This window comes from Pelophylax lessonae, assembly GCF_965119305.1.
Source record: "Pelophylax lessonae genome assembly, chromosome: 2".
Classification (NCBI taxonomy): Eukaryota; Metazoa; Chordata; class Amphibia; order Anura; family Ranidae; genus Pelophylax; species Pelophylax lessonae.
In genome coordinates, this window is record NC_138769.1 from 457396823 (window position 1) to 457412569 (window position 15747).

The window sequence follows — 15747 nt, forward strand, 5'->3', positions numbered from 1 at the left end:
CGGAAACGCTGCGAATATACAAAGTTGGCCAAAGGAAATCAAGGTTTTTAGTATCTGTCTCGATTTCATTTTTACCAAAATGTCTAACAATAAATGTATATATTCATTTGTTAAAAAGTATTGGAAATGTACATCTTTTTACTACATTTTTTGTCAGTAAATACCTAAATATGTATTGTGATAGTTTGTGAATATGCTGATTATTAGCACCATTGGGCTAACTTTACTGTTTCGGTTTTTTTTTATTCATTGAAATGTATTTATTTCCAAAAAATTTGATTTGAAAGACCACTGTGCAAATATATTGTGACATAAAATAGTGCAACAACTGCCATTTTATTCTCTAGGGTCTGTTTGGTGGTCCTAAGTAATTTTCTAGCAATAAATACTGAATTTAACTTGTTAGCAACAAGTGTCAGAAAAAGGCTCAGTCCTTAAAGCGGAGTTCCAGCCTAACCGCACACTCACCTGTCCCACGGTCCAGCGATGCGCCGTCTTCTCCCTCTCTGCTCCGCGGCGCCGGCATCACTGATGTGGGCACCCGGCTGTGACAGTTTGCGGCTTCACAGCCAGGTACGCACTGCGCATGCGCGAGTTGCGCTATGCATCGTGATTGGCCAGCAATCTTCTGGCACCTCTGCCATGTCCCAGAAGATTGCAGGGAGGGAGGGAGAGAGGAGAACTTCCGCTCAGGGCGCAGCAGCGCTCCGAGCGGAAGTGGGAGCGGGTACATGTCAAAACTAGGTACCCGCTCCCCCCCCCCCCCCAAAAAAATGACATGCCAAATGTGGCATGTCAGGGGGTTAGGACTATTTAAAGCGGAAGTTCCACTTTTGGGTGGAACTCCGCTTTAAGAGGGTAAACTGCCCTCCTTTACAGACCGAAGCTCATTCCTTTGATCTAAAAGAACGAAATGATACATTGTTATTGTTTATCTTTATCGCTCAGCGCTGAGCAATGCTGTGATAAACTTTGTCAGCTGCTATTTTTCTTTTTTTCTTTCTTTGACAGCTCTGTGCAGAGAACGGCTCTGCACTGTTACTTGAATCATGGACATGCAGGATTTTTTATCGATTATTCGTGCAGCTCACCCTATATTCTAACTGCTTTACGCCAGTACTGGCAAGCTGAAGTCTTACAATAGTTGTTACTATTCATCGACCGATATTGTTTTTTTACCGGCGATACCGATATTTGGTCATCGGATATCGGTATCGGCCAATATTGGCCGATATTTTCAAACGTTTTTTTTTTTTTATGTTTACAGCAGGGGTGTCCAAAATTTGCCCCTCCAGCTGTTCAGGAGCTACAATTCCCATCATGCCTAGTTAAGTCTGTGAATGCCAGAGATTTACAATGCCTCATGGGACATGTAGTTCTGCAACAGCTGGAGGGCCGTAGATTGGACACCCCTGGTCTACAGGTACTGTGGTGGAGGGATCTGGGGGTCTAAAAGACCCCAAACCCCTCCTCTGCACTTAAAAGCATTCAAAATGCCAAGTTTGGCTGTTTTGAATGTTGTAAGTTTTTTTAATTTGGCACCGCCAGTACCCGGAAGTGATGTCATGTCATGACATCACTACCGGGTACTCAGCGGTGCCAAATTCAAAGAAATGGAGTTCCGGTCAGACAGCGGTGGTGCAGATAGAGCCCCGGTCAGACGGCGGCGGTGAAGGTAGGATGTCCGGGTCTCCTGGTGGGAGAGGAGACCCGGGCGAGCCGCGGAAGGCGGCGGGAGGGGGGATGTCCCCTCCTACTCCTTGGAATGACAGCCGAGCGGCTTCTTAGCCGCATCAGTTGTCATTACAAGACAGCCGAGCCGCTTTTCAGCCACATCGGTTATCATTACAAGACAGCCGATCGTCAGCTATGGACACTGGTACCGGGGTGATGCCTCTAGCTGCAGGCATCACCCCGGTACATGCACTTTCCCTAAGCATCGGCAATATCCGTAAATCAAAAGGCCGATTCCAATATATCGGGCAAAGTGCATATCGGCCCTCGATATATCGGCTTTGCCGATAATCGGACGATCACTAATTACTATCATATGATAAACTCCATGCAAATACTGTTCTTAGTAAGAATCAATCACAGGTCCGCAATAAAGATAGATAGATAGATAGATAGATAGATAGATAGATAGATAGATAGATAGATAGATAGATAGATAGATAGATAGATAGATAGATAGATAGATAGATAGATAGATAGATAGATAGATAGATAGATAGATAGATAGATAGATAGATAGATAGATAGATAGATAGATAGATAGATAGATAGATAGATAGATGGACGGATAGACAGATAGACGGATAGACAGATGGATAGACGGATAGACGGATAGACAGATAGATTGATAGATAAAAGAAAAGGAATTGGCAGCACTCCAGGTTGAGTCAAAATCCAGATTTATTGACTGGACATCCAAATTATGACAATCGTGACAAGGTAGACGTGTTTCACACACTGACTGTGTGTGAAACACGTCTACCTTGTCACGATTGTCATAATTTGGATGTCCAGTCAATAAATCTGGATTTTGACTCAACCTGGAGTGCTGCCAATTCCTTTTCTTTTATCAAGTTTTCACGGAGGCGAGCCGGGGCATGCACTTGTGTGAGTCATCAGGCAATTACACCACCTTGAGCAGTGAGTCCTTTTCTGTTAGATAGATAGATAGATAGATAGATAGATAGATAGATAGATAGATAGATAGATAGATAGATAGATAGATAGATAGATAGATAGATAGATAGATAGATAGATAGATAGATAGATAGATAGATAGATAGATAGATAGATGTATTTTAGGTTGATGTATTTTAGGTTGTTTATTAAGGTTTTTTGTCATTGTAGAAAACAAGTTCACAATGAAATGACATTGCTACTCCACACTACAATCATCAACCACACATTTGAAATACACTGTTAATTATGTCACAATTAAAATTCCCATTTAAAAACATAAGAAATAATAACATAAAGAACCATAAAGTAAAGCAACAGTGCTAAACACTAGACCACACACATTTTGGGGCCCAAAATAAAAGTAAGGAGTGCCCGGAATCAATTTCCTACTATACCCCATGAAAAACGATAAGAAGAATATCAATTAGATATCAATGTTAAATATCTATGGATCAATGATCTGATAAAATCTGACTTTCCATAGGAATTTACTCAGTACACTGTTTTTCGAATGTTATATACCCTGTTGTGATGTCATCATTTTAGTTAAAGCACACTAAAAATAACCATAAACCATCAGATAACCGGAGCTGAAAAAGCTTAGGATTAGTTTCCTCTAGAAATTTACATGAGACTATTTCATGCCATTTATGCGCTAATATACATAAAGTAACTCTCAAGCATTCACTTTTGCCATCAGGCAGTGCTTGAAACTAACATCAGAGAATGAAATCAGTAGCAAGCAAGCAACCAGGAGACCCATTTAGTTTCATGCCACTGAAGTGAAAGTACATTACATTAGGAATGGTAAATGGATATCCCCTGGGAAGCCATAGACTGCCTAGAGAATAACACGCCTCGGCTTCAATTTAGTATTTTTAATTCTCTTCAGTCTCTTGCTGCCCAATACACGCCACTTTGAAAAGAAACATTAACATGCAAGCAATGCTATTTGGTATTCTAAAGCAGACAAATTCTGAACAGGAATATGGAAGGAATAAACAAAGGTATGCAATACACTGGATCCGCACTTAACAAGCATAGACAGCACAGGAGATTAAAGTACAAAAACAAAGTACATTAAATTTGACTTCTTCAATCAAACCATACTTATTTATTTATAACCAGGTTAATTTGTTTTGAAGTAAACCCATAATGAAACATTTTGTTCATATTAGTATTTCACCTGCAAGTCAGGGAGGGAGTAGTACAAAAATGGTGGTTTGGGACTTCATTGACATGCATAATGCATTTTACAGAATACTGGGCTTCACTTGTCTCTGAAATTAATAAAATGAAAAGACAAGCTTTATTAAATTATACCAAGGTTTATTGGATGTGTCGTACTAAAGGTTTATTGCGGCTGTGCCCACATTCTACAAGGTGCTTTATGCATAAAAGCCAATCTTTCTTGAGGAACTATGAAGGTTACCTCTCCTTCTGAGTAGTTTCCTAGTTGTTGTTATACTTGTTATTTTGATTTATACCTTTGACCAAGAAAATCTATGAACAAAGGAATGAGTAAGCTGTATATAAGGTGACAACATGCACATTGTCAGACTGTGGAGGAGGAAGCAGTAGTGGACGAGTGACTGAGAATATCTTGGATCAGATTATAAATTGGCCAGAAAACGTAAAGGTATTGCATTGTTTAAAGGTACAGTATCTCACAAAAATGAGTACACCCCTCACATTTTTGTAAATATTTTATTATATCTTTTCAGGTGACAACACTGAAGAAATGACACTTTGCTACAATGTAAAGTAGTGAGTGTACAGCTTGTATAACAGTGTAAATTTGCTGTCCCTCAAAATAACTCAACACACAGCCATTAATGTCTAAACCGCTGGCAACAAAAGTGAGTACACCCCTAAGGGAAAATGTCCAAATTGGGCCCAAAGTGTCAATATTTTGTGTGGCCACCATTATTTTCCAGCGCTGCCTTAACCCTCTTGGACGTGGAGTTCACCAGAGCTTCACAGATTGCCACTCCACTCCTCCAAGACAATATCACGGAGCTGGTAAATGTTACAGACCTTGCTCACCTCCACCTTCCATTTGAGGATGACCCACAGTTGCTCAATAGGGTTTAGGTCTGGAGACATGCTTGGCCAGTCCATCACCTTTACCCTCAGTTTCTTGGAGGTCTGTTTGGGGTCGTTATCACATTGGAATACTGCCCTGTGGCCCAGTCTCCGAAGGGAGGGGATCGTGCTCTGCTTCAGTATGTCACAGTACATGTTAGCATTCATGGTTCCCTCAATGAACTGTAGTTCCCCAGTGCCGGCAGCACACATGCAGCCCCAGACCATGACACTCCCACCACCATGCTTCACTGTAGGCAAGACACACTGGTCTTTGTACTCCTCACCAGGTTGCTGCCACACACGCTTGACACCATCTGAACCAAATACGTTTTTCTTATCAGACCACAGGACATGGTTCCAGTAATCCATGTCCTTAGTCTGCTTGTCTTCAGCAAACTGTTTGCGGGCATTCTTGTGCATCACCTTTAGAAGAGGCTTCCTTCTGGGATGACATCCGTTCAGACCAAATTGATGCAGTGTGCGGAGTATGGTCTGAGTACTGACAGGCTGCCCTCCATCCCTTCACCCTCTACAGCAAGGCTGGCTGCACTCATGCGTCTATTTCCCAAAGACAACCTCTGGATATGATGCTGAGCATGTGCACTCATCCTCTTTGGTCAACCATAGTGAGGCCTGTTCTGAGTGGAACCTGTCCTGTTAAACTGCTATATGGTCTTGGCCACCATGCTGCAGCTCACTCTCAGGGTCTTGGCAGTCTTCTTATAGCCTAGGCCAGTGATGGCGAACCTTGGCACCCCAGATGTTTTGGAACTACTTTTCCCATGATGCTCAACTACACTGCAGAGTGCATGAGCATTATGGGAAATGTGGTTCCAAAACATCTGGGGTGCCAAGGTTCGCCATCACTGACCAAGGCATCTTTATGTAGAGCAACAATTCTTTTTTCAGATCCTCAGAGAGTTCTTTGCCATGAGGTGCCATGTTGAACTTCCAGTGACCAGAATGAGAGAGTGACAGTGATAACACCAAATTTACCACACCTGCTCCCCATTCACACCTAAGACCTTGTAACACTAACAAGTCACATGACACCGCTGAGGGGAAATGGCTAATTGGGCCCAATTTGATCATTTTCACTTAGGGGGTGTACTCACTTTTGTTGCCAGCGGTTTAGACATGAATGGCTGTGTGTTGAGTTATTTTGAGGGGACAGCAGATTTACTCTGTTATAGAAGCTGTACACTCACTACTTTACATTGTAGCAAAGCGTCATTTCTTCAGTGTTGTCACATGAAAAGGTATAATAAAATATTTACAAAAATGTTAGGGGTGTACTCACTTTTTTGAGATACTGTATATTGCAGGGGTGTCAAACTCAATTTCATCGCAGGCCTCATCATTATGGTTGCCCTCAGAGGGCCGATTCTATCTGTAGCCCCCCCCCATCAGAAGTCCAGAGTCCCCCACCCTCCACTGTCCTGCATCCACAGTGTGTTGTTCCAGTTTGCCTATTTGTTTGATGTGGAATCAATTTTACTCCAATTTTTGATTTATACCGGAGTGCGGTCATCTCTTTTTTGCTTCATCCCCCACCCTCCATTACCATGTGCTGCTGGGGCGGAGCTGAGAAGCAGAAACTGCAGGGTCTGGAGAAGGATCAGAGGAGGGCTGGAGTCAGCTACCGGAGTCTGTTGAATGCTGAGACCAGTAAAGGCAGAGACAAGGGGGCGCTGCAGCTTCACAGAGAAGTGCAGGATCTATAGGAGGAGTTCTGTCCTCCTCTCTGCTGCCAGCTGCAGAGATGGGGGGGTAACAGAGAGGAGCCTCTCTCTGGCTGCACAGGAAAAAACAGGATCTGGCAGATGAGTTCTGTCCTCCTCTCTGCTGCTGTCTGCTGAGACAAGGTGGGGGCAGAGATAAGGGAGGTGCAGGAGAGGTGCAAGGGCAACATGAAATGGCCTGGAGGGCCGGATTCGGCCCATGGGTCTTGTGTTTGACACATGTGGTATATGGAGTTGGTAAATGCTGAGGAGCATATGGAAGGGAATTTCCTGAGCAGGTAAAGGTTCATGCTGAATAAAAAAGTGTGGAAGTTAATATGGAAGGGAATTTCCAGGGAAGGTAAAGGTTCATGCAGAATAAAAGAGTGTGAAAGAGCTAGGAGAAAATTACATAAATCAAGCAGCAGAGTTGCTAGAGTGGTTCTAGTCTGTTAGTTGGTGAGCCACAGAGGAGAGTGTCACATTGGTGAAACAGGGAAATGATAAGGGCATACTGTAACTTTTCAGCTGTATTATTTTGGTATATTCAAAAGAAAGCTTTCAAAATAGATTAGGTTTCTTTAGCAGGCATGATACCTGACATCATTTATGATGAAGAATTCTAATATGTTTTGAAATTTGCATTTTCGATCTACTGAGCTAACCAAGAAAAGGTATTCTGTCAACTCCTAACTACTTTTTTTAATGGTGAACAAAGTACAATACTCAGTAGCATTCCTAAGTAAAGGACTTATGGCACTGTCCTATGGGTAGAAAACAATGCTATCCAAAGGACCTCTCCACAGAACTCTGCAGTCTTGGCCTTTTTTTCACAGAAGAATCGTGGTCTTCAGGCTCTGCCTGCAGCATATCAGCCATGATAAAACTACCAGACATCTGGGTACCACATACATGAGGAGACACATGAATCTGTAACACAAAGCTTGGTGGAAGAAGCACTTCAATAATAACTGTCTGCAGCAAAAGGCCCCTACTCTTCATTCCCTCCACAGGATTTTCTATCTGCTACATCCTCCGTTTTGTCAAGCTAGTGAGATGGAAGTCTCACAAGGGGTTTTATACTCTTACCTTATGGCACATTAGGCAGGAAAGAGAGTCAGCATTGGGCCACGCAATGTTTGTTTAAACCTTGACATACAGTAAGTCTCCAATCTCTCCCTGCTGTCTTCAGGAGCATCCTTGACCAGACAGGTGTCTTTTCCACAGCTGCTGAAGCATAACAAAACGTTATCTCTGCATTACTTCTATGCCCAGCATCTCAATGCCAGCTTGACAAACCTGCTGACTTTACAATTGCTCACTTGCCAGCTTGTGGAATCAGCTCCCTTCTGTGAGTTTCAAGGCCTGTGCTGCGCTGCAGTGGCAGGTACCCAGCTGCCATTTTTTTTCCCAGAAGGTCATCCTTGCCCTCCATCTTTACGTGGAAGATAAGATGTCCATGAGGTAGAACCACGCTGTTAGCAGCAGGGTGCACATGATCACAGATAAACAATCCAGCAAGCATGAGACAGCACTTTACGTCTCCTTCATGGCACACCATGGGTAAATTTGCTGATGGCTGGGATGGATGCAGATGAAGCACACCACCAGAGCAAGTGTGGAGTTAAAGCAGTGTCTTACACATTTGTGTAGATCAGTGCTTCTCAACCTTTTTCCAGTCTTGAAGCACCCCTGTTTTTCCAGTCAGGGCGCCCTTGTAAAGTATTTTCAGTCTTGAGGCACCCCTGTTCAAGGCTTGTTTCACGTTAATCGCGTATCGTGTATCGCCGAACACGCGCAAAATCACACTCGTTTTTGACACATAGACAAATGCTCTGCTCTTTAGGGGTGTCAATTTTTAATGGTATCCCACACATTGGCAAACATGGAGTGCTTATGGTGCAGCACAATTTTTAAAAAAGGGTCGGGGACTTCTTTCCCTGCACTTCTGCAGGTAGGGAAGCCCATTGAAATGAAAGGGATGCCCTACACGCAGCAATTATTCACACAGATGTGAAGCAATAGCTTGTTCACATGTCAGGTTGGAGGGGCGGTAAAACCACATGGTTGAGCTGCTTTTACCACCCTCAACTGCTCCCCCTTTAGCTGCAGAGGCAGCAGTTGGGGGTGTACACATGCTGTGGCTGCAGCAGGAGGTATACCCAGGGGCTTCACTGCAACTACCCCGCAACTGTTGGCATTGCACGGTTGCGGTGTAGGGATGCTGCATTTACGGGCTTAAAACAGGTGATGAGAAGGCAACATATTGCCTCTTTACCGCCTGAAAAATGCCTCTGAAAAGCGATCTAATCATGGATTTCTTTTCAGAGGAGCAGCAGTCCTTGCTGCTATCACAAACAAGCCCTAAAAAAACCTGTTTTGATGGTACACGAATAGGGGGGTCAGGATTAAAAGTAACATACATATATATACACACACACACACACACACACACATACAAACACATGTACAAACACATACACATACAGACACATGCACATACACAGACACATGTACACACACACCAACACACATAAATACACATGTAAAAACACATGCAGACACATGCACACACATGTATATATGCACACATACAGACACAAACAGACACATGTGCACACACACACACACACATACATACAAACACATGCACAGACACACTTACAGACACATGTACACACACATATACACACGTACACACACACACAAATACAGACACATATGTACACACAGAATAATAAAAACTAAGGTGACCAGCGCTATGGGATATGCAGTGAGTGTAGGTTGAAAGATCACGGTGTAAGCTGCCAACAACCAAACCCAAAGGGGTTAAAGAATGAAAAGTGTGCAAGCGGGGTTGTGAACGGCGCTACCGTGTTAAAAGCATAAATACATTTGGTGAGTAAATGTTATAAATAGTGGTATAAAAAACATAGGGAATATATGTAAAATGTATATATAAAATTAAAAGTGCTGAATGTGCTATTCTTAATAAGGTATAATTTATAAAGTGCACATGTGACTTATGGTTTTTCAAAAAACAGTTTTAGTGAGAGTACATACTCTGTGCCTTTAAAAATGCAAATAAAGTGCAGAGTGCTGATGTAGAAAAAAAGACACAAAACTAAAGACAAGACGGTGATTTTTTATTTTTCATTAAAGGAGTGACCTGTTTAAAAAACAGGTTTAAAAGTGATTGTGCACAATAGAGAGATCTAAAACCTCTGTGCTTTAGTGAACAAAAGTGAAAAAGATAGGTTTAGAAGCCATTCAATGCAAGCAATTTGCGGGTAAAAAAGAAGAAATCTGGGTTGCAGATACCTGCGTGGCCGCTAGGTGTCGCACCCTATATACAACCTGGTGAGTCTTTTCTATGATGGATATCGTCTAGGGGCTCCTACACTCCCTCTGATTTTCCGAAGTGTGGTCCTCAAAGAAAAATACAGAGAGGGGAACCCCCTGGTACCATATCGCAAATGTGTATAGAAGAAACGTATAGTAACTCACAGGGAAGAATCAGGCTGTCCTCGATCAGTGGTGGTGTACGCCGGGAAGCTTCCGCGTTCCACGGCTCTGGCTCCGGAAATGACGTAATGACGTCGAAGACTCCGCCCTACCGGTTTCGTCGATAGACGTCTACTTGCCGCTCCAAGTAGACGTCTATCGACGAAACCGGTAGGGCGGAGTCTTCGACGTCATTACGTCATTTCCGGAGCCAGAGCCGTGGAACGCGGAAGCTTCCCGGCGTACACCACCACTGATCGAGGACAGCCTGATTCTTCCCTGTGAGTTACTATACGTTTCTTCTATACACATTTGCAATATGGTACCAGGGGGTTCCCCTCTCTGTATTTTTCTTTGAGGACCACACTTCGGAAAATCAGAGGGAGTGTAGGAGCCCCTAGACGATATCCATCATAGAAAAGACTCACCAGGTTGTATATAGGGTGCGACACCTAGCGGCCACGCAGGTATCTGCAACCCAGATTTCTTCTTTTTTACCCGCAAATTGCTTGCATTGAATGGCTTCTAAACCTATCTTTTTCACTTTTGTTCACTAAAGCACAGAGGTTTTAGATCTCTCTATTGTGCACAATCACTTTTAAACCTGTTTTTTAAACAGGTCACTCCTTTAATGAAAAATAAAAAATCACCGTCTTGTCTTTAGTTTTGTGTCTTTTTTTCTACATCAGCACTCTGCACTTTGTTAATTGCATTTTTAAAGGCACAGAGTATGTACTCTCACTAAAACTGTTTTTTGAAAAACCATAAGTCACATGTGCACTTTATAAATTATACCTTATTAAGAATAGCACATTCAGCACTTTTAATTTTATATATACATTTTACATATATTCCCTATGTTTTTTATACCACTATTTATAACATTTACTCACCAAATGTATTTATGCTTTTAACACGGTAGCGCCGTTCACAACCCCGCCTGCACACTTTTCACATATGTACACACATACACACATACAGACACATGTACACACGCACGTACATATGCACCCACATAAACACATGTACACGCACACATGTACACACACAGACAAATGTAGACACACATGTACACACACACACAGGCACATGTACACACACATATACACACATACATATGTACATACACACACGTACACACACGCACGCATACATACACCTACACACACATGTACACACACACAGACACATGTATAAAGCCCTTAAAAACAATCTAGTACAGTACCTTTCCTTACACAGCTGGGTACTGCACTGTAGGGGGAAGCAGAGAGCACAGCACACTCCCCCTCCTTTACTTTCACTTTGCTGAGGCTGACGATGCTCCCTCACAGTGCCGATGTACAACTCGGCAGGGGATCAAGCTCATCTGGCAGCCTTTCTCTACCATAATTCCGAGATACACCTGGCGGCACCTCAGTGTGCCATGCACACCGGTTGAGAAAGTCTGGTATCGATGACAACAGGGTAACTTCTACCCCCTTCTATTAAAAGGCTACCTCCTCTGATTCTTTAAAACCATCTGTCACCACCCCCCCCCCCCGGCCCCCTTCCCCCAGTGTCTATTCAACAGTTTTGCATGTTGTATGGCTGGGTGAGAGAAGCCACACTGAGCCAGAGATTCTGACAGCTCTTCAGAGGCAGGCTAAGAAGTGGCTGCCCTATACCATCTTATGCCAGGCAAGGTGATGTGTTACTGTGGCAGTAACCTGCTGTCCACTCCTCTGCAAGGAGTGTTCCACAAGTACCTTGCCTGGCACAGGTACTGACAGTGCAGTGGTCCCTGGTTAGGTACTCTGGCTTCCTGGATGTCCTGCAGCAGGCCATTTCAGGCACTCATAACCTCTGAGCATTTGCCTTGCCACAATGCAGTGGCAATACAAGCTGCCTGCCAGCCTCTGATATGTTATACACCCACTAACAGGAACTCAATGTTGGCCATGCTGTAGAAGATGCACAAGCCAGGGCCGTCTTTAATATTGATTGGACCCTGGGCAAATATTTTCTTGGGCCCTACCAAATGCACTTATCAACTATTTGTGGGCAGTGTGGGCTCAAGGGGCAGCTGCTTTGGGCCCCACAACAATGGCTGGGCCCTGTGTTAAAGACGGCCCTGGCACAAGCTATTCAGTATCTGTAAGTGAATGAGACAAGGGCAGGCTCTGTAGCTTAGGCTATTTTCACCATGTCAGTGAAACGCCAATGGCCTCTTATGTGATAGCATTATGCATACACCAGGGCCTCTGTTAGGTTATGTATTCTGTACAGCCCATGGGCATGAAGCTTTAGTTGATACATGTGCTGGTAAGGTCACTGACAGTTGGATCCCAAACTAATGGGATGACTGTTTACTTTTAATACCTGTAATCTGGAACAACGGCCTAAGGTTATGTGATTGCATGAGCAAAATAATGGTGTGGTTGCCTATGGTGAAAAAAAAAGCTAATCATGCTTACTCTTCTAATTGTGTAATTGAAATTCACATATATTAAAGTGGCCTTTTGCAGGGAATTCCCTATTACTATATCTGCATTTCATAATTGCATCCATTACTATGATGTCAGTAAATCCATGATGCCAGATATTGCCTATTGACCCAAACTGAGTGATTTCGTGTTTAAGGGGTACTGTTCTTTAATCATCACTGTGTTTAAAAACTATTTGTCTTGTTAGTTAGTAGGCATTTCTGCTGAAAAACAGTCTCTGGCAAGCTTCTACCATTTATGGAGGGTGAAACGGTAGTTTTATTACAAGATGTTAACTACAGTGCTGCTTGTTTCAGATTTGCTACTGGTGGCTGCCACAATCCAGGAACAAGCAATTTGGATAGCAGTTTGGGACTGCTTAACCCTGTAGACCTGTAGAAATATTTGGCAGATGCTAGCAAACTGCCTTAATCAACTTCAAGGCTGGTGAAATTTAGGAAATCGCATTGGAAAAAATAAAATGTGTTAATGGAGCAGATGCTAAATTTAAGAATTGGAGAGCTTATTAGGAGTATACAATAGCTTTGTGCCACCTATGTGGATACAAAGGGCACCATCCTTAGGAAAGACACTCGCAGCTCGAATTGCTTGGCTTTTATCGCTACAGGAGACAAGTAGGCTTTCATCACTACAGGAGTAGGATAGTGACAGGGTTGCAAAAAAGATGACCCTTTCCTTTTGAAAAATCTCATCTATCAGATCAATGCAAAATATTATCATTTCTATACTAAATTTGGACAAAATATAGCTGTATTCAGAGGAAAATGTATTCAAAGAAACTGTTAGCCAGTCGCAGCCCATTTGAGGAACTTCGTGATGTGCAGTGTATATGTCAAGTAATGCAGTCTAATTAGTCCTTGGTTGATCAAGGCTTATAGTTGTATCTATTGAGGGGGTGCTGGAAAGAACACTGATATAAAACAGAGGTATGTAGTCATATATCATAAAAAGGATACACCAGGCACAACTCTCAGCCAGCTGTCACAAGAAAGTAATAGCCAGTATAAGAAATGTCATAACTTGCTTTTGAACAAATAGACTAAAGACTTCAACATCAGAAGATCTAAATGCAGTCTATCCTACCTATTCTTTTCCTTCATAACTTGATTGTTTAGTTTTATACAATATATTATATCTCCAAAGCTGAACCAAAAGGGGAAAAAATGATTTCAGCAGTATAGCTATTTAGGAATGTATTTTAGGTCTTCACTGAATAATTAAACACATCAGATGGTATTGGAATATAAGGAAAACCAATGACAGAATGCATGATTGTTTTGTAACCGTTTTTACTATTCTATTGCCCATGGTGTCAGCAACTGCATGATTGAAATCCTCCTCCGTTCTAAGACTTTCAGGATAAATTCATTTCATAGCTCAGCATATAAAGATGCTGGCAGTGAGACATTTGGCTCAATGATAAGAGAGGTGTCCTCTGAGAAATGGTGTCATGGGAGTAAAGGCTGTATTTTATATGAACAGATAGACAGATAGAAGTTTTCTCATGTTAATGCAGTTTGACAGCTGTGGGAGCTAACAGGTAAAACCTGACACATCTGCATTTTTCATTCAATATATAAAAAAATCGAATACCTTAAGAGATGCTAATACACTGTTTCAAATAGACATCAGGTTGCATTTTTCAGTTTACCTTGTCCTTAGCATCCTTATAATAATGTTGCAGCCATCACTCATAAGCATTCAGACAAAGGCTGGATGCCCACTGGCTGCATTGCTGTATACAGTAATTCAACTTTTCTCCTCTTTTTTATTTGCACAGGCTGACAATTTCAGCAGAATGCCCTATGCAGCTTGAAGACTTTCCTATGGATGCTCACGCATGCCCTCTAAAATTCGGAAGCTGTAAGTTTTTGTATTTTGTCGTTTTTTTAGCAGATTTCTTTGGTTCTGTTCTCTCACATCTGTGATACCAAATTTTTTCATAGATTCTTTGCTGTAAATGTTAAATCACTGTAAGTCTACATTTGTGGATCAGATTCCATCTCCAATACCCCATCTGTTGTAACGCTAGATGAGCTAAAGGTCACATTTCATGTGACCCCACAATAAGCCATTTATATTCCAAAGATATATTCAAATATTCAGTGAGTGGCCATTTTCTGACCACTCCCAATTATTTATGTATTTATTTTTATCTGAAGTGTTTTGAAGTTTCTAAAAGGCTTGACGTTTGTGTATAATATAGAATGGTTTGAATTTGGTAAAAGCATGCACAAGAAAATTAATCAACTAAAAATATGCTGATCACTATCGTAATATTAATTTGCTATTTGGAATATGAACAGTTACTGTGTATGACATATTAAAAGAAAAACACTCCCACTCCCATCTAATAAAAAAATGCATATATTGTTAGCATAAGCCTGAATATAGGCATGAAATGGTGGTCAGAGGTTCTGAACAAAAGAAAAAAAATGGTATGCATGCTAGTGGAAGTAAATCTTGTAGGAAGGGATAGAAATGTATGCTTTTACTAAGCTGTGAGTTGCAAAAACCTGGAAGAATGGGGAGCAAGGGACACTTTGGGGCTGTGTCACTGCTGGCTATGTGATGAAATGCGTTGGGGTGGGGACTTGTTTGTGATGTCCTCATGCACGCCAGCTCAATTGGTGTGCTTTTCATGCTATTTTTGCTATTTGTTTGTGAGTACCCATTTTATGTCTAATAAACTGGTGGTTTATTTATTTATTTATTTATTTATATTTATTATTTTCCAAGTATTTACAAAGTAATATAAGCAAACAGAAAATAAAATAAACCATAATAAAATTACAAAGAAGACACTATAACAAGCAATCTGATGGTACAAGTATCAATATATTTTCCTTTTAACGTTCCAAAAGGTTTGGGTACCAAAATAATATCTGATTTTGGAGATATTACTATGTTTAGTCTCGAAGCATGGATGAATAATGTAGTAAGGTAGTGCATCATAGTATTAAGATTGCTTTAGTAATGCATTTATAGTAGGATGCTCATAAGAACCACATGAAAAATTCCATCAGATAAGCGAGAAAAAAATAAAAAACTACCAAAATAAAATTAAATCAAATAAATCAAAGTAAGTATGGTTTAGTTTGCCCAGGAGAAAAATAAATACAAAATAGAGTCTCTTTAATTTCAAACTGTAACAAACATTTTTAAAAGAATTTCACACCATTCAGTTTACTTATTTCCTCCAATGCACATCACTGGTTTATGGATTGTTTGAGCTTGGAGTGGATCTCAGAGTAAGT

At 41.5% G+C, this 15747-nt stretch overlaps 1 protein-coding gene across 1 annotated transcript in view; it reads left to right on the forward strand.

Annotated features, from left to right (window-relative positions):
- Positions 1 to 15747, forward strand: part of GABRA5 (gamma-aminobutyric acid type A receptor subunit alpha5) — a 405793-nt gene that overhangs the window by 148156 nt on the left and 241890 nt on the right. Inside the window, exon 6 of the mRNA XM_082244514.1 lies at positions 14271 to 14353. Within this exon, the coding sequence (XP_082100640.1) occupies positions 14271 to 14353 (83 nt within the window). The remainder of the gene's footprint in view (positions 1 to 14270; positions 14354 to 15747) is intronic.